This window comes from Stegastes partitus, unplaced genomic scaffold (genome assembly GCF_000690725.1).
Source record: "Stegastes partitus isolate 25-593 unplaced genomic scaffold, Stegastes_partitus-1.0.2 Scaffold2582, whole genome shotgun sequence".
NCBI lineage: Eukaryota > Metazoa > Chordata > Actinopteri > Pomacentridae > Stegastes > Stegastes partitus.
This window is the reverse complement of record NW_007580313.1, coordinates 2,838-26,285: the sequence shown is the minus strand read 5'-3', so window position 1 is coordinate 26,285 and position 23,448 is coordinate 2,838. Positions and strand designations below refer to the sequence as shown.

The window sequence follows — 23,448 nt, the reverse complement described above, 5'->3', positions numbered from 1 at the left end:
CTCTTTTGATGCTTTCTATCCTTTCTTTCTCCCTTCTCTCCATCTCCAGTTCTCTTTCTTTCTCCTGTTCGCTGGCTGCTAGTCTCAGACTCGCCACCAAACTCAGTCCATGTGTCTGGTTTGAAGGTAAAGTCTCCGGTTTCTTAGGCAATTCAGTCTCGGGAATCTTTTCTTGACTTTCTGCCATGTCTGAGAAGGCTGTGGGTGGCAAAATGTCCACAACAATAGGAATCAGTGGATCGTCATCTGCCTCTGAGAAACACAGGATCTCTGCATCTTCCTCATGTAAACAAGGCTGGTCTTCATTATTTAGCAGCAGACATGGTTGCTGGTCTGCGGGGGGCTGCGGATGACCTGTGTCTGTTGATCCGGTTGTGTGCAGGATGGAAGCGACTGTCTCGTAGCTGAGGGGCAAATATGAGGGAAACTGTGAGACAGAGCTCACCCTAAAATGCGACCACAGCAGGCGCTGAACAGTGTGGCAGAGAGCCAGACAGCATGCTTGATTAATCGGTTTCTTCTCAGACTTTGTTCTGGTGTTTGTCCAAAGCGTCGTGCGAAAGCAACCAAAGGAAACACTGATTGTTTGTTAGACTGAGATCCACCCAACAACTGTTTTTCTTCCCACTGCACAACATACTGGCATTTATATCACCTCTGGCGTGATTAAAAACAGGTAAAACACTCAGCTTAGATCAGCTCAGAGGAAGATACAAAGCTAACGGAGACAAATGCAAGCTCAGAGTTTTTTTGTTTTTACAAAATAACCAACGTAACACCAGATCAACTGCTGGCACTAACGTGATGGATGATATTATGTATAGTTTTTACATAGAGCAGTCAATAAACACCAAAGTGTTTCAGTACTGCGCTGCAAGTTTCCCACAGCATCCAACAGAATAAAGTAATAACTCATCCAAATGCAATAAAATGTCTGTCTAAACAAGTTAATCAAACGTGTTAATGTTTAAAAAGAACATCTAAATATTGTAAAAACATATTGCAACATTGCCTGGAGATTATCGTCATATAACAATGTATAAAACTACACAAGATAAGATGTGTATTATATGCCTAACTAATAACTCCTAACGCTTTATTATAATATTACTGTTATTCTTTTTCCTGAAGTCGCATTTAAAAGCAATAACGCCCTGTTTTGCTGTTCATTGCACTTTTATGCAACATTTAGAATGATATTTGATCACATTTGACAAGTTATTAAATGATCCCAGTTATCTATTGGCAACATGTACCGACTACATATAAGCTCGTTTAACAAAATCCTTTTTGCATTCTGCATCAGGCTTTAACCAATAATTCAACCACACCGGCAGGCAGAGAGACTCACCCTCTGTACAACACCCCAACTACTGCTGACATGAAGCCAGCAGCCTCCTCCTCCTGCTGCTCTGCAACACACACTTCTGCGTGTTTCTGGACACTACCATACAACAAACACACACACACACACACACACACGTTTTACTCTTGTCATATCACTTGCATTTAAACATCGAGTCTAACAGCACAGACGAACGCTGCGATGAAGAGAACCGCTTCACATGAGGTTAATTGCAGCTACAGAGAAAGCAGTGGTTTAGCTGCAGCATCACAGAGGACCGTTAGTAGGTACACGTGCACGTTTGTATTCGTGTGTGGAGTCACGACATGCTGCAAAAAAGGCCGCAAGGAACCATCACTGACTCACCCCCCTACTACACCCTCCTCTTCCTCCTCTTCCTTGCTCCCACTACTTTCCGTCACTCCTGCCTCGGCTGTGGTCTCCTCCACAGCTGCCCACAGCTGCTTTTCTGCCTCGCACACTGGCTCCTTTTTGTCGACCGAACTCCCCTGACCACCATCCACGACGACGGCTGGTTTCACCTCATCTGCTCCCTCCTGTTGTGGTTTTCCTGACAGCTGTAGCTCTTGTTCCGGCCGCAGTTCTGGTTCTGGTTTTGAGGGGAGCAGTGGCTCCAGTACAAGAGTCTTGGGGGGAACCTTGAGTGAGGTTGCTGGCTTCACATCGGGTCCCTCTGGCTCTTTGGGCTCCTCTTTAACCGGTGGTGTGCCGGGCTGAACAGTGACTATGTGGTGTGCTTGGGAATCTTCTGATGTTGTTTGTTGTTCCTTCTGTTTAACGGGGGTGTCCACCTCAACGGCATCTTCTTTGAGTGAGCTACAAGAGAGGAAATGCCACATTAAAGATAGATCTATTACACATTTCATGCTTCCCACAAACGACCTCATTCAGAAACCAGACTATTAGTTAATGTGGACAAACAGACAGGAGGTTAAAGCAGAAAAGCAAACAGATGGTCGCCCCCTCATCCATTCTTACCCTCTGCACAAAGGTTTTGCACCCTCCTTGGCAGAGATTTTTTCAGGCATATCTTTCCCATTTTTCTCTTCTAGCACTTTCCACAGAGGACTCTCAGCATCAGACAGCCTCTGTGGAGGAGGCACCAGCGCCAAGGCCTCTAATGATGGCTGAACAGGAGGGGTGTCAGGTGACATTTTCTTTTCTGGGACAACAATGTTTGACAGGGAACCTTCCTTTATGAGAGAGGGTTGTGCCAGACTGGATGAAAGGGAGAGACAGAGGAAAGGTAAAACAGAAGAAAGGGAGACAGGTGGAAGGATGTAGAAGAGTACAGCTGAAATAAGAAAAAGGAGAAGAGAACAGTCATGTGGAAATAACAGAAAAACCAAATAGCAGGGGTGAGCGATACCACAAAATCACTGATATCAGCGGTGCCATTTATTATTAAAAGCAGCTAGTTTATAATCTTGTAGGGGAGAGAAGATTGTCATGATGATTTGTGAGGTGAAGGCGGCATCAAGACTTCTGATTGCATTTAAATTACCACTGAACATTTGGCAGTTTGGCTTCTATTTGCAGTATTCTCCATTAATCACATGCATACACGATAACCGCAGTAAAGCAAAGAGCCCAAAATGGATCCATTTCTTTGGCAGGGATTTTCCTGCATACAGGAATTTTTGAAACTCCCAAAGAGATTTTAATCAGAGCTAAAGGAAACTGCCAGCGCCAAAACGATAAGAACTGGGAATATGAAAAAATAAATACATTTTTACCATTTTTGTTGAATAAGGTTTCTTTTACCCAAGCATGATAGATATTTAGGTTTATCAAATGGTACAAGAAAAACAGAAAAATGCATAGATTTCTGTCAAATAAAGTAACATAGACATATTATCTTTATTGTACAGGGGTTGAAATGCTCCCTGTTGACTACAGACACCTCCAAAGGACCGTTTTGAGCCAGGTTAACCCCTGTTTGGCATCAATGGTATCAATACACGAGGGATCAATCTGCTCACCCCTACCACAGAGACAATCAGTGAAGCCTTAGGTGAGCAAAGACTCAAAAAACAATCACCAAAACAGAACACAGACTTAATCAAAATAGCAACATTAAATGATTCCACCAAGTTTCACACCACTTTAGAGCAGAAGCAACAAAACATCGGTTGATGTTTAAATCACCAGAAGGCGAATTAAAAGTGATTTTTAAGGTTTTTAAGTCTCACGCTGATTGATTTTATGTGCTGAATAGGGAAAAAAACACACAAGAACAAAAAAGAGCACAGATTCATTCTTCAGTGCTGTGACTCACCGCTGTTGGGAGTTTGGTTTGTTAACTGATGGAGTCTCTCTGTCTTGTGACTGGCTCAGGATCTGTGAGGGCAGCTGCTCGGATGTAACGCCGGCTTTGACCACAGGAGGGAAGTGTGGAGCCAGAGGACCACTCTGAGGAGAAACTGAAGAAGTGGTTCTCATCTTCTGCTTGTCCTCATCTGACCTGTTGGCCTCCAGACTGCAGACCGGAGCTGCTCCATCCAAATTCCTCCTCCTCTGCTGTTCCTCCTCCTCCTTCTTCGTTCTTTCCATCTCCTCCTTCTCTTGGAGCAGCTTCTTCTTTTTTTGCTGTTCTTCAATCTTTTTCCTCTCTTCTTCCTCCCTCAGTTTCCTCTCTGCCTTCTCTTTCTCCTCTCTCTGCCTCTTCTCCTCCTCTTCCCTCTTTTTCCTTTCTCCTTCCTCCTTCTTCTTCTTCTCCTCCTCTGCTTCCTTCCTCTTCAGCTCCTCTTGTAGCCGTCTCTTCTTTTCTTCCTCCCTTTTCTTCCTCTCTTCCTCCTCCTTTTCTTTCTGCTCCTTTAAGAGCCTCTCTTTCCTCCTCTGCTCCTCTTCGCGTTTTTTCTCGTCCTCCTCTCTCTTCTGCTTTTCCTCCTCTTCTTTTTTCCTCCTCTCCATCCTTTCTTTCTCTTCCTTTAACAGTCTCTCTTTCTCCTCTTGGAGTCGTCTCTCCCTTCCTTCTGCTTCCCTCTTTCTTCTCTCCTCTCCTTCTTCGATTCTTTTCTTCTCCTCCTCTTCCTCTCTTCTCTTCCTCTCCTCATCTGCTCTCTTCTTTCTTTCTTCTTCTTTCCTCCTCTCCTCCTCTTCTTCCTCTTTTTTCTTCTTCTCTTTCGCTGCCTCATTTTTCTTTCTCTCTTCCTCCTCTTTAAGATGTTTTTCCTTCATCTTCCTCCTCTCTTCCTCCTCCTGGAGCTTCTTTTTCTCCTCATCTTTCCTCTTTCTTTGCTCCTCGAACACTCTCCTCTCTTCCACCCTTTTCTCCTCCTCCTCTTTCATCTTTTTCATGAATCTCTCTCTCTCGACTCTCTTCTCCTCCTCTCTTCTGAGTTTTTCCTTTTCCTCCTCCAGGACTCTCCTCTCCTGCTCTCTTCTCTTCCTCTCCTCCTCCTCCCTTTTCCTCCTCTCCTCTTCCTCCCTCAGTTTCTCCTGCTTATCCCTCTTCTCCTTCAGGAGTCTCTCCTCTTCACGTTTCCTTCTTTCCTTCTCCCTCTTGACCTCCTCCTCCTCTTGTAAGAATCTCTTCTTCTCCTCTTCCAGCAGTCTCTTTTTTTCTTCTTCATGTTTTCTCTTCTCCTCCTGCTCTCGCTTCAGGAGCATCATTTTTTGCTCTTCCTCTTTCCTCCTCCTTTCCTCCTCTTGTTTCTTTTGATTTTCCACCTCCCTCTGTTTCTCCCTCGCCATCGCTGCTCCCTCTAACAGCGACGGTTTTTCTCCGCACATCTTTTCATTGGTTTTCTGTTCAAGACTGCACAACAGATAAACAATATTCCTTAATCCTGTATCTGTGTGTGTGTTTCACCATTATCAGCACCATGAGCTCACATTCTGCAACCTTAATGTTGTTATTTCTTTTTTAAATCTTAATTGTATCCAGTAATTTTAAATACTTACCCTGGAGGACATCTTTTGATAGTATCTCGCTTAGAGTCACCCTCTTCCAGAAACAAGCCCCCTGATTCTTGCCTCTGGTTAAATGACTCAAAGATGGCATCAAAGTCAGGCTCAGGCTTTGCCAAGGGCGGCTTTTCAATCTTAAAGGGGTTTCTCTCATCAGTTGCCTTTTTCAGATCAATTTCCCCCTGAATATTTGTCTGTTTTGGGGTGATAAATGCCGCCACGACACTGGTGGAGGGCTGCTCGGGGGTGGAGCTGTCGCTGCAGGAGAAGGGCCAAGGAGGGGGCGGGGCTATGATCAGCTCTGAGCGGGATTGGGCAAGACTAGGGACGAGAAATATTTGGAGGTCAGATTCGAGGGATGAGCGGGTGGGATTTCACAAAGTGGCTGCATAGCAAACTACAGAGCTGGTGTAAGTGTCTAACCGGGGGGTCAGTGCAACAGGAGGCAGGGCATGAAACACTCTGCAACTGTTAGCACGTGTAAGCGTTGACAAACAGGAAGCACAAAGCCACTGTAGGGTCTTGGGGAAGTCTCACAGTCCTGGATCCATAAGCATGAATAAAATGTGCTCAACAACACAACTGTCAGCAAACTGAAGCAACAAGATGGGTTAGTTTTAGGTCATTAGTGCCACAGTAAGTGCTACTAAGGCAATTATCAACACTCAAAGGTCCTTATTATGATATTAAATATTGCTGCACTCTTTGCTTATGTTGAACAAAAACGATTGCAGGCGGATTACGGGTCCTGTTATCTTTTGAATGGCTCATGCACTCAGGAGCACTTTCAAATTTACAGTGATCTCCAAACCATCATGTTATCAGCAGCATTGACATGTAGTGACTTCAAGAAACACTTTTAGAAAAAATGCTTATTTGCTTTTTACATAAGAACAGTGATGCTGCTTTCAGATTTGTCTGCGCATAATGAAGCTTCAGCCAGCGTATGCTAGTTTTTGTATGAAAACAGGAAAACACCTGGTCTGGCTCTGGCAAAAGGGAACTAAATGTATTTTTAGGCATCTATAAAGCACACTCATCAACAGGTTATGTCTTATTCATTTGTTTGTGAGGTACAGTTTCTTGGCCTTGTGTAGGGATTTCCTGGACTTTTTATTTGTATTGAACAGATGAAAACATATAACATGTTAACCGCTGATATGTAGAGGTGCTGGGAGGCAGATTTTGTGGCATTTGGGCAGAGCCAGTTTCCTATTTTCAGTCTTTATGTTAAACTAAAACAACCTGCCACTGGTAGTAGCTTCATAATAAGCATATTTCCCAAAAATGTCAAACCAATCCTTTACACAATCATGCGGCATCAAGCTCACAGCCCATGTCAGATTGTTCAGATGTTCACGAGAAGAATCTGAACTTTCTGACTTTTAAAACGCTTGTTTTCTTTTGTAGCCCATAATCCCATTTAAACAAGTTTATCAGCTTTGCTGTTTCCCTGAAGCTCCGTTAGGTCTGCACCAGTCCTTAAGACACCTCTTAAGCTCTGGGGTCTGTTGACAGATGATCTCCTCACACAGCAGATCGAGGCCAAACATGTCCCTGAGGAGCCAAATCACGCGATCTAAATTTATACTCTCATGTGATATCGTTCATGTCCTCACCTGATCTTTCCTGGTCCAGCTTTGTTGTCTGTGATGGCTGCCTTTGAATCTGGTCTGAATGGCTGGTTGGATATTTTGCTGTTTGCCACTTCCTGGGTGTTTTGAAGAGAACCTTTGCCTTGGCTTGGAGGGATCGGGGTTGTTTCTTTCGCCGTGAAGGTTGTTTCTTTACCCTCCTGAGTGGGGGGGAACATCAAGCCTATAAAGAGTGAAAGCAAGTTCAGAAAACAGATCATGAATGAGTGAGTGAGTGAGTTTTTACATGTAAAATAGCATGAGAAAATGTCTTTGAACACAGACAAGAGGCTGTTTGATTAGTCAGCTGGTGTACCTGACTGACAGGAGCCGATCTGAGCAGGAGGAGCAGAAGGATGGGCGACAGTGAGAGGGGGGGAGAAAAAGGTAGAAGTGGAAAGAGAAGAGGGGTGAGGGGGTGAGGAGTGTGGGAGGGAGGGAGGACGGGTTGTAACCACTGGGTCACAGAGGGCATCCAGATCAGGACTGGTCAACAGAGGGACAGGGGCGATGCCCCCACCACCTGGAGCAGAGTCAGATTTCAACCACGACCCCTGAACACCTGAGGAGAGTGAGGAGGAAGGATAGGAGACATGAGGTGCTGAGGGGGATAGGAGAGTTTAGATGAAGCAGATTTATAGAAATGATGATGACAGAGGATAAAATAAAAAAACAGAGAAATTCAGAAACAAGAAGAAACGAACAGGTGTGGGGACAGAAATAGGAAGTGCTACCACATTTTTGACATTGGTTACCTGACTCTGAGCTAGAGGGGTGAGATTTTGAAAGAGGTGGTGTTGGCTCAAGTGAAGGAGCATCAGCGGAAAAAGGAGAGGGTGAGGTGGGCCGGGCGATTGGCTTGACAATCTGAGGTCTGAAAACGTGAGAACGGCCTGACAGAGGATGAAAAAATAACAAGAAAGGGAAAAATGTTAAGGATTTTTAGATAAAGCAAAGTGGATCAGCATCACTTGGGCTTTAAGACAGTCAAAGCAGAGACAGACCAGAGGCTGAAGCAGAATCATCCCCAGTTTGAACCTCTGGGGGGCGCTGCTGGTATGAAGCAGGAGCTGAGGAGAGCAAAAGAGTGAAGAACAGGAGGAGTGAGGAGAAGCCAACATACAGCCAGCCAGAGACAAAGAGAGAATGTGGTGCAGCAAAGCTAATATCAATGCATGCGTTTTATATCACATGTCTGGAACAAACAAATGTTTTTGCTGATTTCCTTTAGCAACGATAAGGAACTTACGTCTTAGTTTCACTCTATTTGGAATATTGTTATGGTCCAGCAGTGCTAAAAAGTAAGCAAAATGTTGTTGCTACTATATAATTAAGAAGTCTGAATTTAGTTTCTGCTCCAGTCACATTTTTATTCACTTTTGGGTAAGTTTTCACTGCAACATGAAGTCCTGCACCTCTTTGGTAACAACACAACCATGGCTAGACGTAGAGAGAACTCAAAATGTCATCTGTGAAAAAAATGAAGGCTGAAACTGGAATTAACAGTTTCCCACAAGTGTTACTAATACTGGAAAAAATGGTGACTTTCCATGCTATATATATTTCACTACTTACATTTTCCATAAACTTACAGCCATTCCTACTTAAGTCATTCCATAACTCCCCCTATCTGCTCTGTGTAAACACAGCCTTCAGTTCATCCTAGTCCTAAAAAAAATCCCTGAATTTTGATCACTAATAACTTAACGGTTGTGCCGAGGAGCAAAGAATTTTTTGTTTTTCTACCGAATCTGGTTATAGCAAATGCTTTTGCTTTATTTTTGAGGATTAAAGAAAAAAAAAAGAAAACAAAAGAGATGTGTAGAATTAATTGATTTTGATAAAATATTACAATTTTAAGCTCAGAAGTTTTCCGCCAGAATGGCACAACCTTGTTTTTCTTGTTTGTTGCTTTAGTAAATGGCGTAATTTTGGTAATTTTTAAAAATAAAACAAGTCTTTTAAACCCACCGGCAGGTTTTGGACTTCAGGGGGTTAAAGGTTTAATATTTCTTTAGAGCTTAGTTTGTAGTACATTCTCATCCCCTCACGTAATCCCCTGTATTGGAAAGGTTTTCTGTCTGTAGAGGAAGATTTTCTGTGAATGTCAGTTAAGTGCATATTTGTAGTGAATTAGGTGTTTATATCATCACAGGCTGTAGTTTATGTGTTTTCTAAATCATGAATTACAGGTGTTTATTTCCAATGTGTATGTGTGAGAATAAAAGCACATATTATTTTTATAGCATTTACAACAGGTAGTAGTGTGATAAAGCTATAAGGCCAGGAATAATCTAGTTCTAATGCAGAGAAGTTTGCACATGTAAAAGACCTCTGTGACAATATATTGCGTAACACTGTGTTAAAAAGAAAAAAGCCGCAAGTTGGTCTGAGATTTAACTTTTGGAACAGATCCACCTCTTGGACGGTGATTCATTGTTTTTACAGCTTTCTGCGCTGGTTTAATTCAGAAGAAATTAAATGAAATGAAACCTGAATCAAACAAAAATAATCCAAGCAGAAAGAACGGCCCTTATATTTGGATTGATGTTGAAGACAAAGAGGTAAAAGATGGAAAAATATGAATTAAAAAAACAAAAACAAACACCAAGCAGAGGTTTCTCTCTCTGAGCTACTGCAGCATCGACCATGCATTCAGATGTTTACCTCAAAACTCGGATATCGTGTCAACCTGATCATCCATAGATCTGCCACACAACACACCATGCTGTACACAAGCAGCACACTATGTATTTGTACAACACCGTGGCCGTGAAGCTAAATAATGCGGAAAACGAGATCAAACCGGGCCATCACACATCAGGAATCAGTTAGTGGAAAGCATGCAGCATGCCTGTCTGCCTGCCAGCCTCTTGATACCTTTTGCTGAGCCTGCCTGGAAGATTCTGGGCAGGGAGGGAGGCTGAGAGACGGTCCAGGTGGAAGGAGGGGGAGCAGATGGAGGCTCAGAGGACAGGGTGGGCTTTTGGGGGGTGGAGGATTTGGGAGGAGGAGGCTGAGAGGGAGTAGAGGTGGGCTTATGGGTCAGAACAGTGGATACAGTGACAGAGGACTTTTGGGGAGTTGTGGAAGCTGATGTTGTAATAGTCTCAGGTGAGGAAGGGGAGGGAAGTTTGGGAATCGAAGAGATAATTCCTGCTGCAATGGGAGGCTGAGAGGGCAGTGTGGAGGGTGTGTTTGAATATGCAGCACCTTCACAGGATTTTGATGATGGAGCTGAGGGCTTTGCTGAAGCTGTGGCAGAAACTACAGTAGACACAGCTTCAGAACATTCAGAAGAGTTCGGAAGAGGGGGTGCATCAGAGGAGGAGGAGTTAGTTTGAATTGAGGGAGCATCTGCTTTGACCTGGGAGCTCGGACTATCGGCTAGAGAGGCCGGCACAGCAGAAGCCTCAGGAGCTACAGGAACGGAGAGTTTTTTATGCTTGGACCTGGGTGAGGGCTGAGGGGAGGGGCCGGGGGAAGGTTGGGTCTCTGCGGGGGAGAAAGGATGTCGGGAGCGACGGGGTGAGGGGCGAGGAGCAGTCGGGAGAGGAGGGCGGGAGGTGACGGCGGAGCTGGGAGGACCTCCATCACGACCACAGGCTGGATTAATAAATGGAAGGATGGATGGATCAGTAGAAGGACAGAAAGAAACAGTCATGAATCGTGGATGACAATGAAATGACGCTGAAAATTAGGTTGGGATCACATGTCAGTTAATTGTAAAAATGTCATGATGATCCCATGTTAATCACATGACCTGCTTGTTTGTGTGATACCACAAAACAAAGCATGAAAACAGGATGAACTGTGATGGAATTAAATCCAATTTTGCTCAGTGTGCAGACTTTTGTAACTGATTAGCGCTTGCAACAAAAAGAATGAATTTTGATTAAATTTCAAATATATGTTGCTTTGTTTAAGTAGAGCTATTTTACTGACTCTGTTGCTGGATTCTGAGCCCTTACAAGTTCGTACTTTGCCAGTATTACCTCTTACCTTTCTAGTCTAGTTTTATTTGGGCTGACTTAGTTCTATTTTTATTTTTAGTAATGTATCATACTTATATCTTATTGCATTCCTGGTAGGCATCACCTTTATTCTCATGTTATTACAATTTTTCTGTATAACCTTTGGCACAATCATTTCCTACTGGATCAATAAAATTCCATATTATCTGATTTTACTGTGTCCTGTAATTGGGTGCCTTCCTCTGAACCATCACAGATTCATTATCCAGTGATAAAATACCGCACAGTTAGCTACAGTTAGCTACTACAGATAGCGAAAGTAACATTTAAATACTTCAAGCACATTTGACAATCAATATTTGTATGCTTAAGTAACATTCCGGAAATCTTGTATTGCTGCTTTTACTTAATGATCTGCAAACTACTTCCACAAACACCACAGGTTTGCTTTAATTTTAAATATTGATAATTTTGGGGGGGATTTACAACTCCTTTTGTAAAAATCTAAATGCTAACATCTTAGTACAGTACTACTGCTGAACCAGCTAACAGATGTCAGAGGACATGAACATATAATCTAATTTTGTTCTTAAAAAAGAAACATAAAGGACAGGCACTCTGGTGTCAGAGTTATGGTCAGTTGAGCTACTGTTACACTTAATTTGCTCCTTTTTCTCTATTACAGTAATGTCTCTGTGGACACAAAAATGGCAATGTGCCATGTGGCAGCTGCAGCCTCCAGACAAACTTCAATACATTAGTGGTATCATGCTGCATTCAATGGCAACTGGGAGCTCAGAATTTCTGACGACCAACGTGGAAAAATCTAAGAAATGCCAGCTCAAGGCAGATTTCCTACTCAGGTACTTGAAAAAGGTTTCTCTGCCTCAACTACCCAAAAAATCTGTTTAGTCTACTTTAATAAGTTTAATGCCTGAAACTTCAGATAATGTATGTTTGGCGTCTTTTTCAGTCTTCTGTTTCTTCAGTTATGTGAAGTACGCGTCTGTTGTCGCGTGAGGCGACCATGTTTTTGTTCCCACTTTATTCTTGAAAAGACGCAGAGTAAATAAGTAAATTGAGTCATTTCCAGATCCAACTTCCCACTTCTGAGGAACATCAAACGCAGCATTTGTCTACCATCACATGATTCGTAATGGTGTTTATCGTCTGGATAGGAAATCTGTGGTATGCAAAGAAGTGTTCAGTCATGTGGGAAGGACACCAGAACAAATTGCACGAGTGTGTGAAATACTGCAGTATAAACTGAGCCACCCAATAACAGACAGCAGGAGAGACAGTCAGACAGACAGAGTTCCTGTTCACACCTCCTTCTCTCTGGCAAAAGAAACAAAAAGCAGGAAAGAGTGACAGAGGAGCTACCTGAGGATGGAAAAGTGGGTCCAGAGGAGATTCGCTTGTCAGGTGGAGGAGGAGCAGGACGATTTGGGCGAGTTAGAGTGTGTGGAACGACTGCAGCAGCCAGGAAAGTGTAGAGCAGAAGAAGAGAAAGCAAAAGGAAAGCAGAGGAGGATGAAATGTCAGAGCTGAAATGAGTGGAAATAATTAAGAGTGAAAATCAGAGAGAATAAACAGTGTTGGTGTTAAATCTGCCTACCTGCAGCAGTCACAGACTTCTTGTCCTCCTCTTCATCGCTCTCATTGAAGTCGTCCAAGTTGCCGATATCTGTGGGTTTGACGCTCATCAGGCTGGCAAGACTCTGCATGTCTTCATCACTGAGAGACAAGGACAAACGTATATCATGGTACTCTTGCAGATCCACATGTAGGACAAATATATTCAGTATATCAAATGTGGTTGAACTGTTTAAGAACCTTTTAAACCATTATGGTATGACTCATTTATCAACTTCAACAATGACTTACAATAACTGTCTACAAACAGAAGAAACCCTTGAATTCAAGCATTCTGGGACAAACCTCAGGATACCAGTGTTACATCATCTTTTATCAGATATCACTTCGTACAGAAACATCATAAAACCATGTCATATCTTTAGCAACTCCTGCAAGTAGCAGCAGAGAGAAAACTAAATTAAACTACTCACGTGGCTTTCCCCTCGCGAACAAAGACACATGACAGCGACAGCTTGAGCGTGGCCTCTACCACTTTGACAGACAGCGGCTTCAGCTTCAGTGTCAGGTCAGTCTGGGTTGGCGTGGGACTGGCGAAGCGCTTCAGGTTGATGTCAGCTGATGCCAGCACCTTACGGTGGCCCTTGTTCTCCTGCAGGTGACCAACAAGGACAATCAATGACTATTTTCTACTTTATTCTTTTATTTATATGTGAGACAGATTTTTTTAAATGGGATGACGGATTTAAACTAGTTGAGAGATACTTACACCCTCTATGACAAAGGTCCAGTCTTTGTCCTCAAATTCATCAGCATTGGCCTCCTGTAGGGAAGATTACAGAAAGACACTTGTTTCAGTCTGTGAATTTGCTCATATGGTTGGATAAAATTACAACTTTATGACAAATGTGTACATTTTTACTATTACTCTATTACTGTGATCCAGTATCTTCATTAACTTTTCAGATACCTGTACATCCATACATATGCAGACAGACACAAAGGTCAAGCTTCAGTTCAATAACAACTGTGTAATAGCTTCTTTAAAACACGTGATGAACTATTACCACATAAGACCGCATCAAAAGTGTGACCGTCACACAAGGAGGACAGCATGAGTTTGTAAAACCACTGACACGACAGTCACCCAGGAAAATGTAAATCCTAAACTTTCTTTCATCGTTTCATGTTTGCGGTTTTGATTTGAAATTGACTAGTTGTTCAGTCCGCCTATGTGTTCATTGTAAATCGTTCATTTGAGGAGCTGTTTGGTACCTTGAAGAGAGTAACAGAGATGTCGATGTTTTCTGGGACAGGCCACATCACCATCCCCCTGTAGGGGTTCTTGATCCCAGGCTGCCAACTGTGGAGCTGCACAACAAACGACACGTTAACAAGACTGCAATTGTGTGTGTGTGTGTGTGAGTGTGTGTTTGTGCTGTTGCGGTGGTTTCACCTTGGAACACATGCGTCTGTTCCTCCTGGTCCACACCACTCTCAGCTTGTCTGGTTGCCTGTGGAAACATGAAAACACGTCAAAACAGAAATTCCACCTTGCATCATTCTGTTGGATGACATTTATGTGTATTGCACACTTTGCTCATATGCAGGGAGGGTGAGACTGCGCAAAAAAAAAGGCTTTCTAGAAACTCTTGAACTCTCTGAACATGAATCCTTGAAGTTATTATTTGAGTATTGTCTCCAAACAAAGTGGACATTATGCACAACAAAAAAACACAAAGTCTTATGACTTTCTTTGCCGAATAGTAATGCCTCTGAGTCAAAGATGAGGCCTTGATGTGCGTGTGTGTGTGTGTTTATGCAGACCGCTGTGAGGATGTGGCAATATGTTTCATATGTCTATCTGTATGCAGTTATAAGGATGTGATACTGTGTGTGTGCAGCCAGCTGCTTATCAGTAATGAGGCTACACAATGTGCACATAATAAGAGTGTGCCTGTCTTTTATTAAACATGTGTGCTGATAAAGTGTATTTCTGTGCCTCCATTGTATTTTCTCAGTCCTCTGTAGCACAGGAAGTGAAACAGGAAGTCACACAGTCATGTGACCTGAACTAAATGTGAGGTGTGTCTCTTGACGGGAAGAAGGAACCCCTAAAACACACACACACGTCACACAAACACACATGCAAACATAGAACAACATTTTCTTACAGCATAAAATACTGTTCTTAACTTACTGCTAACTGTAAATATATTGCATTTATGCCCATTTTAACACATGCACTTGTTCAGATTAACAGCTCACAGATGCCAAATGCTGTCTCAAGTTTCAGTGTCTTCAAGTATAGCTGAGAGGCCTTTGTGTGCACACGTGTTGATGTGGTATGTGTGTTAGGGGGTCGGGAGTGGCATCAGAAATAGCCTGGCAGACACAGAGTGGGGGTGATGGTGGGAAGAGATCAGTGATTAGAAGGAAAAAAAACAGCAAATATAGGAGACAGCAAGGATTTGTGGAAGGAAACTATCATCTACAACACTAGGATGCTACATCTCATGAGCACAGTGAGAGCAGGCTGCAGTGGAGGGTTGACACTGGTTTTACAAACAATAGTGGCGCGGTACAGTCTGGTAGCATGTTATTACTGTACATCGTGGTTCAGCGGTCAATAGTTTGTGTTCCCACAGACGACTGGATGAGTTATAAACGTGACTCTCCTCTACATTAAAGCCTGACACTAAGTATTTGTGATAAGTACACTCATAAAACTCCAGACATTTATACATTTACAGGCAGCTGCTTCCTCTGCAGAGCTGCTCACTTAGTCACTAACCTCTCATGGTTTTGTCACATGAAGCATCCCTGCCGCTACATAAAAATAGTCCACTTGCTAAGTCTTTAATTATGTCTGTGCCAATTCTTGGTCTCTGTCAACATTACTTCATCATTTTCTAACCCGTGTCGGCTGGACCTTCCTCTTGTTGGGTCCCTCTGTGTTTTTGTATCCAAAAAACCTTGTGGATTGTTTGTGCCACTTTGCAGCAGCAGAAAAAGCTTGCAAAGACAGCATAGCATATCATCAACTTCTCAGCTGATGTTGCAACTTTTTAGAAAACAGCTGCATTTACACGCCCACCAGTTATGAATAAACACCAGCTTTCATTTGAAGTTGTGTTTCAGGTAACCAGGATCATTTAAGCCCAATATTCATTTTCTTTTTAGTGTTGTTTTTGGTCTCCACCAACTCCTTACGGAAATTTGGCAGTGGAGTGGCAGAAGCAAATCATCTCGCACAAAGTCTAAAATGCATCTAGTAAGTCTGTGTGAGAGATGTGTCTTGAATGAAAGTCTATGGTTTCGAATTATAGCACTAAATTAGAATGACTTCAAAACATACAGACAACACTTGTACACAGACATGTTGACAAAGAGTTTGTTTCCTGTTTCTGATGTTTGATCAAGTCTCAGTGACCTCTGACACCAAATATAGAGTTCAAACAACAAAAACATGTCTTAAGTACACCTGGCAAATCCTTTGCATTAATCTCTGGGGTTTCCTAACTTCCCCCTGCCAACTCTCATGCCTCTCTCTGTGGTTTCTGACTTTAGCCTCCCTGTCTCAACAGCATGCTGGTAAACACTAACAACCTCTGATTTCACCATATTGTATGTGGGAGTTTCCACTCTTACTAAATCACCCTTTTACAAGATTTCTCTGCTACCGATCAAACTCTAAAACTTGAACTGACATGACCAATCAGTCACAACTGAACGAAAATTGATCTTTGTTTCCTATCGTGGTGCTGACAAGCCGCTTACACACTTATTCCTTCGTGTAATGTAATCAGATAAGATAAAAAGGTGCAGCGTGGGCCACGAAGACATGCAGGCAAAAGTTTAAAGGTGCTGGAAAAACTTTGCTGAAAGAAAACTGCATTTTATGCAAGATTTCAAAGATTTCTAACACCTCCAGGTGACATATATAACAGGATACCACAAATAGGCTCCCGAAAAGGCCAATAAAAGACAAAAATATTGGTTTGTAATTAAACTTGACTGCAGACCTCCAAAGCTTATATTTGGGATTTATTTTGGATTCGGTTTTGTGTGAGTTCATGTCAGAGCAAAATAATACTTCATAGTCCAACTCTACTGAGCTTGAGCGTGATAATAGTGTTTGATTGCATCTCCTGAAATGAGATAAGGTAAGTGAGTCTGCCTACAATGATGAATTATTAAAAAGAGAATGTAAAACTGTAAACGCAGCTCACAATGTCTTACAGGCACTTGGTCGGAATGCTTGTATTTAACTGTATTTTAAAATCAAATAACAATCAACAAACCAAGATTCCAATAACAATAGTGTTGAGTATCTTGTTTGTACTGTAATTTGCAGACATAATGTCCCAGATGTGAGCAACAACCAACTTTATCAGCTTATTCCGGAGAAAAACGACTTTGGAGTGCTAAAACGTTAATCTTTAAATAAAAACGACCTTTATGATGGATTGTTTACTATCACATCCAAACCTGATCAATAGGCGGGGCCGGGGATCGAACCGGCGCCCGCAGTCCAGCACATGTACACACACGAGGGACGCCCTCATCTCCGTCAGTGTAGCGGAAAAACCAACAACACGAGAATGAACGTAGTCGTAATAAAGTCTTATTATTGTTAATAACACAGCAAACAGAGCCCCCGGAGGTTATTTCCACACTGAACTATAAACAAGACATTTCCATGGCGCACTTTAAAGCTTCACTCACCATTTCTTGGTACACTCCAAAACAAGTTCCTGGTAAGACGCGACAAACTGAAACTTTGAAGCCTTTTTACCAACTCGCTGCAGTCTTTTCCAAACCGAAGTCATGGCTTCTTCTTGGTAAAAAAAAGAAATTAAACAGGAGAGAGAAAGAACTCCTCGGCGTGACAATAATCCAACCGGTTGCGCTCCTTAAATGGTTTTCTTCTTCCTCCTCTGCTGGTGATGATGATAAACCGCGCACAAGCTGCGACTTGCGCTCATTGGCAATAAATTGAATCACACACACGCACAAAAATGTACCGAAAAGTAAGAGCTCTATACAGATCAGGCGATTATAACGAGCAGCAAAGAGGATCCGACTCCCTCCCTGCTCTCTGTCATTCACACAGGCTATAAACGCTTCATATGAAGATAAAGTTTCAGCCAAACAACTGCAGGAGCTCTCATTGACAACTTGTCTCTCTCTTCTTTCTCTTCTGGCAGAAATCCACAGGGAAACAGCGCAGCTTACTCAAGCCTGGGGTTGTTGTAATATGGGTCTGCTTCCTCTAGAGTCTCTTCACCCTCCCTCTTTCCTTCACAGAGTGAGACAGGATATGCAAAGAGTGTCCACTGGTGATGCAGCAGTATGCAAAGTCTTACTTTATCTCACACTGAGGTAACAGTCATACCTGCAGACTTTGATCCTGACTGTCTGCCACTGGAACAGCCTTATCAGTCTGTCACCGTAATCAGCCCTGCAAGACACTCACACCTCCTGCAAAGCTGAAAACCCCTCATGAAACTACTTTTTAATTGGAGTTATGAGATCGAGTCACTTCCTGAGTTGCAGCAGCGTCATCCAGAAAAAGTGTGTTTTGTCCAGTAAAACTGCAGAGGAATAGTTTCCAAGCAGAGGGCCAAAGACTCCGCTCAGTGCTAAAAGCTGGGTCAAGGCGCTGGGATTTTCCTCAGTGAGAGCAGAAGTGTATTTTTAGGATCATGGGGGGAGAACAGAGATGGATGGATGGACAGAGGCAGCTGGGGTGGAGGAGTGTGCGGCAGCAGCAAGAGAGGAAGGGGGAGAAACAACTCTCTCATGACTCAGAGTTGGTCTAATATTACGCTCTGGTTCCAGTATTCTGAGCTGCATTATTGCTCCGAGCACGTATACACACCTAACAGTTAGCTGAAGCTATGTGCAGGATGTATAGCTTCCCTTTTCCACCTTACTTCCGCGTAAACAGACCTGACTATTGTACTTTAATGCCTTTAATCCCCCTGTCTTGTGGCCTTTATGGCATTTTGTTCTCACATTTTTTCCTTTTGGGGGTGTTTCCTCGTTTTAAGAACTAATCTCATAAAGTCATTGTATTGCAGCTCCCCCCCCCACTAATACCTCATTGTCCTTTCGTGCTACTACAGTAAAAGTATTTACAGTACCCACAGGATGTGATATTAACAACCAGGCCTCCTACCATCTACTGAAGCAAAGACAAAGCAAAAAAAAAAAACAAGATATAAAAACATCAGTAAACACTTGCTCCCAGTCCTAACTACAATGACATTGTTGTGATGGATGACTTGGATAGAAATGATCCTGTGCACATGTTGATGAGTTCGACCTTTTCCAACAATATCCACAGCATATGTTGATTATAAATAGGGAACAGCCCGAGACTTTCCTCTCAAATGTCACTCCACAGCAAATGGTTTTCCCCAGGCTGCTGCTCTCAACAGGACTTCAGAGAATGAGGCCTGCAGGACTGAAGGATTTGGAGACAGTGTGTCCCCTGTTGGTCATATTTGGCAATATCATCCTTTGATTGCCTTCAATTCGGCTGAAAGAATGCTGTAGATACCTGTGGTTAACACTGTGGTTTTATTTTCAGATTTAAATACAAAAGAGTCATTCATTTGGTTTCTCAAATGATTTAGCTGCACAGAAAACTGTGACACATTTTGTTTAACAAGTGATTTGATCCAAGACTGTTTTCACTAAAGGGACTGTTTAACTTTAATCTGTTGGAACAGAGTTTGACAGTCATACTTGTACAGTTTTAAATGGTATATTACTCTATGGCATTGGAAATGTGATAAAGTGAATAATACTGAATAATAATAACCTAAGTTGTTTTGGCTAAAATCCTCACAAGGCAGTTGATAACAGATTATTATGTGTGAATTCAAGACCTCAGAAAAGAATTCTCTCAGGACTAACCCTTAATTTAAGACAAAAGCATTGTTTCCTATAATCTGCCAGCTTTTCTTAGTTTTATTATTAGTTGAGCCTTAAAGAGGAAGCCAAGTTTGACAATAGTGCATAAATAATATCATAGCCAGCAGGTTTCCATATGACTAAAAACCAAGATTTCCATTAAGGCTGCATAAAATGACTTTACACGTGTTTTTTTCCCATAAATAAATAAAGACACCACTGTGAAAAACCTGTTGGCACTGTTTGTGGTCATTGTCAAGCTGCAGAATGAAACTGGGAGTAATCACCGATGGCACTGTGTGATGGATAAATGTTCCTAAAAGCTACAATTTTTTTTTTTTGCAGAGAACTACACATCAATGAGAAATCAGGAATCCTTGTACTGCACTGTACTGTGTGTGGTTTAACAGAACAAGGTCATTTTCAAAGAATTTCTTTCTCATATTTGGGTTATAAAATGTGCATGCTGTGCTCATAAAAACAGCATAATAAAGATTATCAACCGTCAGACCTTATGTTCTTCAGTCACTGCTTTGCACAATAAAACAAGGTGTCTGAAGTCATCATGAAACCACAAATTGCGCCCTGATAGATCAAAGACACAAACCTAATATGTTCAGAAAAACCCAGTATGCCTCCTAGCTCATTTTAAATACCAAACAAGGAGCAGGTTGTAGCATGTTATAACTGATAACAGCTAATCTTACTTGTTTCTCTTGATTTTCTTCTCTTAAAGCTGGCCTCATTTCTGCAACAACATACAAGAGATGGCAGGAGTTATGTGGCAGTATGTGGCTAGAATGCAGAGCTCCTCAACAGCCTGTATCACAGAGCAGCTGATATGATTTCAGACAGAGAAATGCACAGCGGTGGATTAAGTTTTAAAACAACTGTCTGGTTTAAACCGTCACCGTCAAAGCATCTAAGACACATTTTACATTAAATACGGAACCCTGTGTAGATCACAAACCCTGGTGCTTTACATCATCCTCAATCGTGTAGCGTGCAAACAAACTGTTACAACCATCGTACGCAGGTATAACTCACCTAATCTGAAGCTGAATTTAAACCAGAACCAGATGAGCAAAAACTTGTTAAAAAAAATAATTAAAGGCCACATATGTAGGTGCTTATGTTACAAACTTCTTGTCCAAAATTACCAACCGCATTAGTGGAATGTCAAATGAAGTCATTTTGGGCTGAAGAAGTGTTAGGCAGATTCATTCATTTTCTATCAAATAGGCACTGATTTTAAAGTTTAAAAAAATGAATGTGGATTAGAATAAATACTGGAAATCAGGACAATATTAAAAAACAAGTGTAAATGGGACCTAAAGAGACAGTTTGAACTTTGAGAAAATACACTCATGGTGCCCATACAGTGCATATAGTCTGTATCGTTATCAGGGAATATGAAAGGAGTCTTTGATCCACTGGTCCCTGGAGTTGCTGCTGGGTGAAGGCAGAGATGAGGACGAAGACGACGGAGGCTGTGAGAGAGCTCTTGTCTCTTCCTCATCTTTCTCCTCTACGTCATCCTCCTCCTCCTCCTCCTCCTCCTCTGAGTATCCATTATCAGCGGTGAACGAGGCGTCGGACAGAAGCGAGGAGCCCTTGTAATCCTGGATGGCCTCATGGAGAGACCACAGCTGGCAGAGCAGAGACATGTCGAGCTGACGCAGGTCGACCTGTTAGACACAATGGAGGAGTGTGAGGAGGGTCTGAAAAGCTCACAAATAAAGCTTTAGTGATTAGCTGAATAATTGATTATTTGTCAACCATGAAAACAATGATCATCAATTTACAGGATGGTTGACTAATTTGTGGACATTTGAGGATGGGTTTTGGGAAACAGAGCACACGAGGGTGGACCATCACTTCACAGCTTTGATCATGGACTGCTTTACCAACTGATCACAGTATGTGAGGTCACAGGACAGAGAATACCATATGGTTCCTGCTCTGGCTCACTTCCTCTTTACCCTCTATGCTGCAGACTTTACATACAACTCAGTCAACTGTCACCTGTTGACTCTGCAGTCGTCTGCCTCATCACAGATGGGGATGGCAGAGAGTGCAAAGAACTAAACCAGAGCTTTGTGGACTGGTGCAGCACACCCGCCTCCTGAGCAATGCTGGGAAAACCAAAGGGGTGCAAACTCACACAGCCAACACCAGTGAACATTCAGGGCGTGGATGTCGAGATAGTGACATCTTACAAGTATCTGGGTGTTCACCTGAACAATCCACTGGACTGGTTGGACAACAGAAACGCTCTCAACAAGAAAGCAGAATCTACTGAGGAGACTTGTGTTGTAACGGAAAGTTATTGTCTTGATATGACCTGATAGTAACTTATTTTGCAAGAACTCATACATATGCCTATAGTGTATTTTTGTAAGCCAGTGTTTTAGCTTAAGAGGTCATTCCTAGGCCACAAGGTTCCCAGCAGTGAAGGTGCTGTGGCCTTCTACTTCCTTGCTTAGCAGTAAGGTATTTCTGATAACTGGCAGCTGCAGGATGTTTTGTACCTCAACTTTCTTCTCCTCTTCCTCCCTTTTCTATTATCTAATAATGGTCTTTGTTTGTTTCAGACAGATATCTCTCGTTTCATAGACACTCCTTCATGCTTATTAGGTTTATCTTGTCTACGCCTACATGGAACTTCACATTGTGACCAAACTTCAGACCTCACTCTGCAGTTCTCCTGTAAAGTGATTTCTCTTGTGCACAATAAAGGAAGACCAAGAAGCAACGATCCTGACCAATTGTATTTATTATTATGTTGTAGCCTCTGCAACAGGGTCTTGTGGAGTGCATTGAGCATCAGCCATTTTCTATACAGCAGCATTTCTACAGCAGACAGGAAAAGACCTAACAAACTCATACAGAAGGTCAGCTCTGTCCTGTGATACCCTCTGACTCAGGGGAGGTGGTGGGAGACAAGAGGATGCTGGCTGACAACACGTCCCGCTTCCTGCTGGACACTCTAACAGCAGCTCCTTCAGTGGTCGGCTGCTTCACCCGCGGTCTGTGACGGGGAGATACCACAGGCCTTTCCTTCCTACTGAGGTCAGACTTTACAACCAGCACTGCTCCCAGCAGACCACACAATTCAGAAACTGGAATATTTCACTCTGGTGTAACATCAACACATTCAACCGGTGCAACATGGATATTTTGAACATTTTGTACAAGTCTCAAGCCCTTGAATGCTGTTTATCACTAAGATTTATCACTACTGACAGTTGTAACACTGACCATTATGAATTATATGGTCGACTTGGATAATCCCTCACTCTCTGTAGGACGTGATAAACGCTGGGCTTGTATTTATTTATAAGGCTCTTACTGTCCTCTTTACAGTCTTTTAATGCCAGCTCTTACCATACACACTCAGATGAATGGATTACGCTGCAGGCTGTTTTTACTGAACCTGGAAAATCCAGTTGCACCTGCAGCTTGTTTTTAAAATTTAAATGCACTAATTAATGTTTTTATTTCACTAACTTTGTCTTTTAACATTTCATTGCTATCCGAGTTTATTTGTGTGCCATCTTTTACTGTCATGTCCCTGCAGCCCCTGCCCTGCGCCCTCCGTATTTCAGCTCCGGCCAGACAATGCTCCAGCCGTCGCCGGCTCCCGGCCCCAGTCCGGCCACCAGTCCGGCCTCCAGAGGGGCTCCCACCTCCGTCGTCGCCGGGCCCCAGTCCGGCCTCCAGTCCGGCCCCCAGAGGGATCCCGCCTCCGCCGTCGCCGGGCCCCAGTCCGGCCCCCAGAGGGATCCCGCCTTCGCCGGGCCCCCAGTCCAGCCCTCAGAGGGATCCCGCCTCCGCTGTCCCCGGCCCCAGTCCGGCCCCCAGAGGGATCCCGCCTCCGCCGTCGCCGGGTCCCAGTCCGGCCTCCAGTCCGGCCCCCAAAGGGATCCCGCCTCCGCCGTCGCCGGGCTCCAGTCCGGCCCCCAGAGGGATCCCGCCGTCGCCGGGCCACGGCTCCAGTCCGGCCTCCCAGAGGGATCCCGCCTCCGCCGTCGCCGGCCCC

The 23,448-nt window shown here is 43.1% G+C and overlaps 2 protein-coding genes across 12 annotated transcripts in view; both read right to left on the bottom strand.

Moving 5' to 3' along the window:
- Window positions 1–17,758, bottom strand: part of LOC103375402 (EH domain-binding protein 1-like) — a 27,263-nt gene extending 9,505 nt beyond the window's left edge. For 3 of the 11 annotated variants that reach the window (XM_008305665.1, XM_008305667.1, XM_008305666.1), the window contains exons 1-13: window positions 17,211–17,758; window positions 13,939–13,996; window positions 13,758–13,853; window positions 13,252–13,305; window positions 12,956–13,134; window positions 12,505–12,623; window positions 12,270–12,359; window positions 9,793–10,518; window positions 7,917–7,982; window positions 7,668–7,805; window positions 7,229–7,474; window positions 6,898–7,096; window positions 1,712–2,182 (exon numbers count right to left, since the gene is read on the bottom strand). In XM_008305665.1, coding sequence (XP_008303887.1) covers window positions 1,712–2,182; window positions 6,898–7,096; window positions 7,229–7,474; window positions 7,668–7,805; window positions 7,917–7,982; window positions 9,793–10,518; window positions 12,270–12,359; window positions 12,505–12,623; window positions 12,956–13,134; window positions 13,252–13,305; window positions 13,758–13,853; window positions 13,939–13,996; window positions 17,211–17,314 — 2,546 coding nt within the window. In that variant the 5' untranslated portion in view covers window positions 17,315–17,758. The remainder of the gene's footprint in view (window positions 1–1,711; window positions 2,183–6,897; window positions 7,097–7,228; window positions 7,475–7,667; window positions 7,806–7,916; window positions 7,983–9,792; window positions 10,519–12,269; window positions 12,360–12,504; window positions 12,624–12,955; window positions 13,135–13,251; window positions 13,306–13,757; window positions 13,854–13,938; window positions 13,997–17,210) is intronic. The other 8 variants (XM_008305670.1, XM_008305669.1, XM_008305668.1 and 5 more) reach the window with 8 other exon arrangements.
- Window positions 17,759–19,051: 1,293 nt separating this feature from the next.
- On the bottom strand, window positions 19,052–21,591 carry LOC103375404 (protein FAM89B-like). The gene is made up of 2 exons (XM_008305677.1): window positions 21,571–21,591; window positions 19,052–21,094 (listed from the first exon to the last, which is right to left on the bottom strand). The coding sequence occupies exons 1-2, from the start codon at window positions 21,589–21,591 to the stop codon at window positions 20,810–20,812; spliced, it is 306 nt and encodes a 101-aa protein (XP_008303899.1). The 3' UTR covers window positions 19,052–20,809.
- Window positions 21,592–23,448: the final 1,857 nt, after the last annotated feature.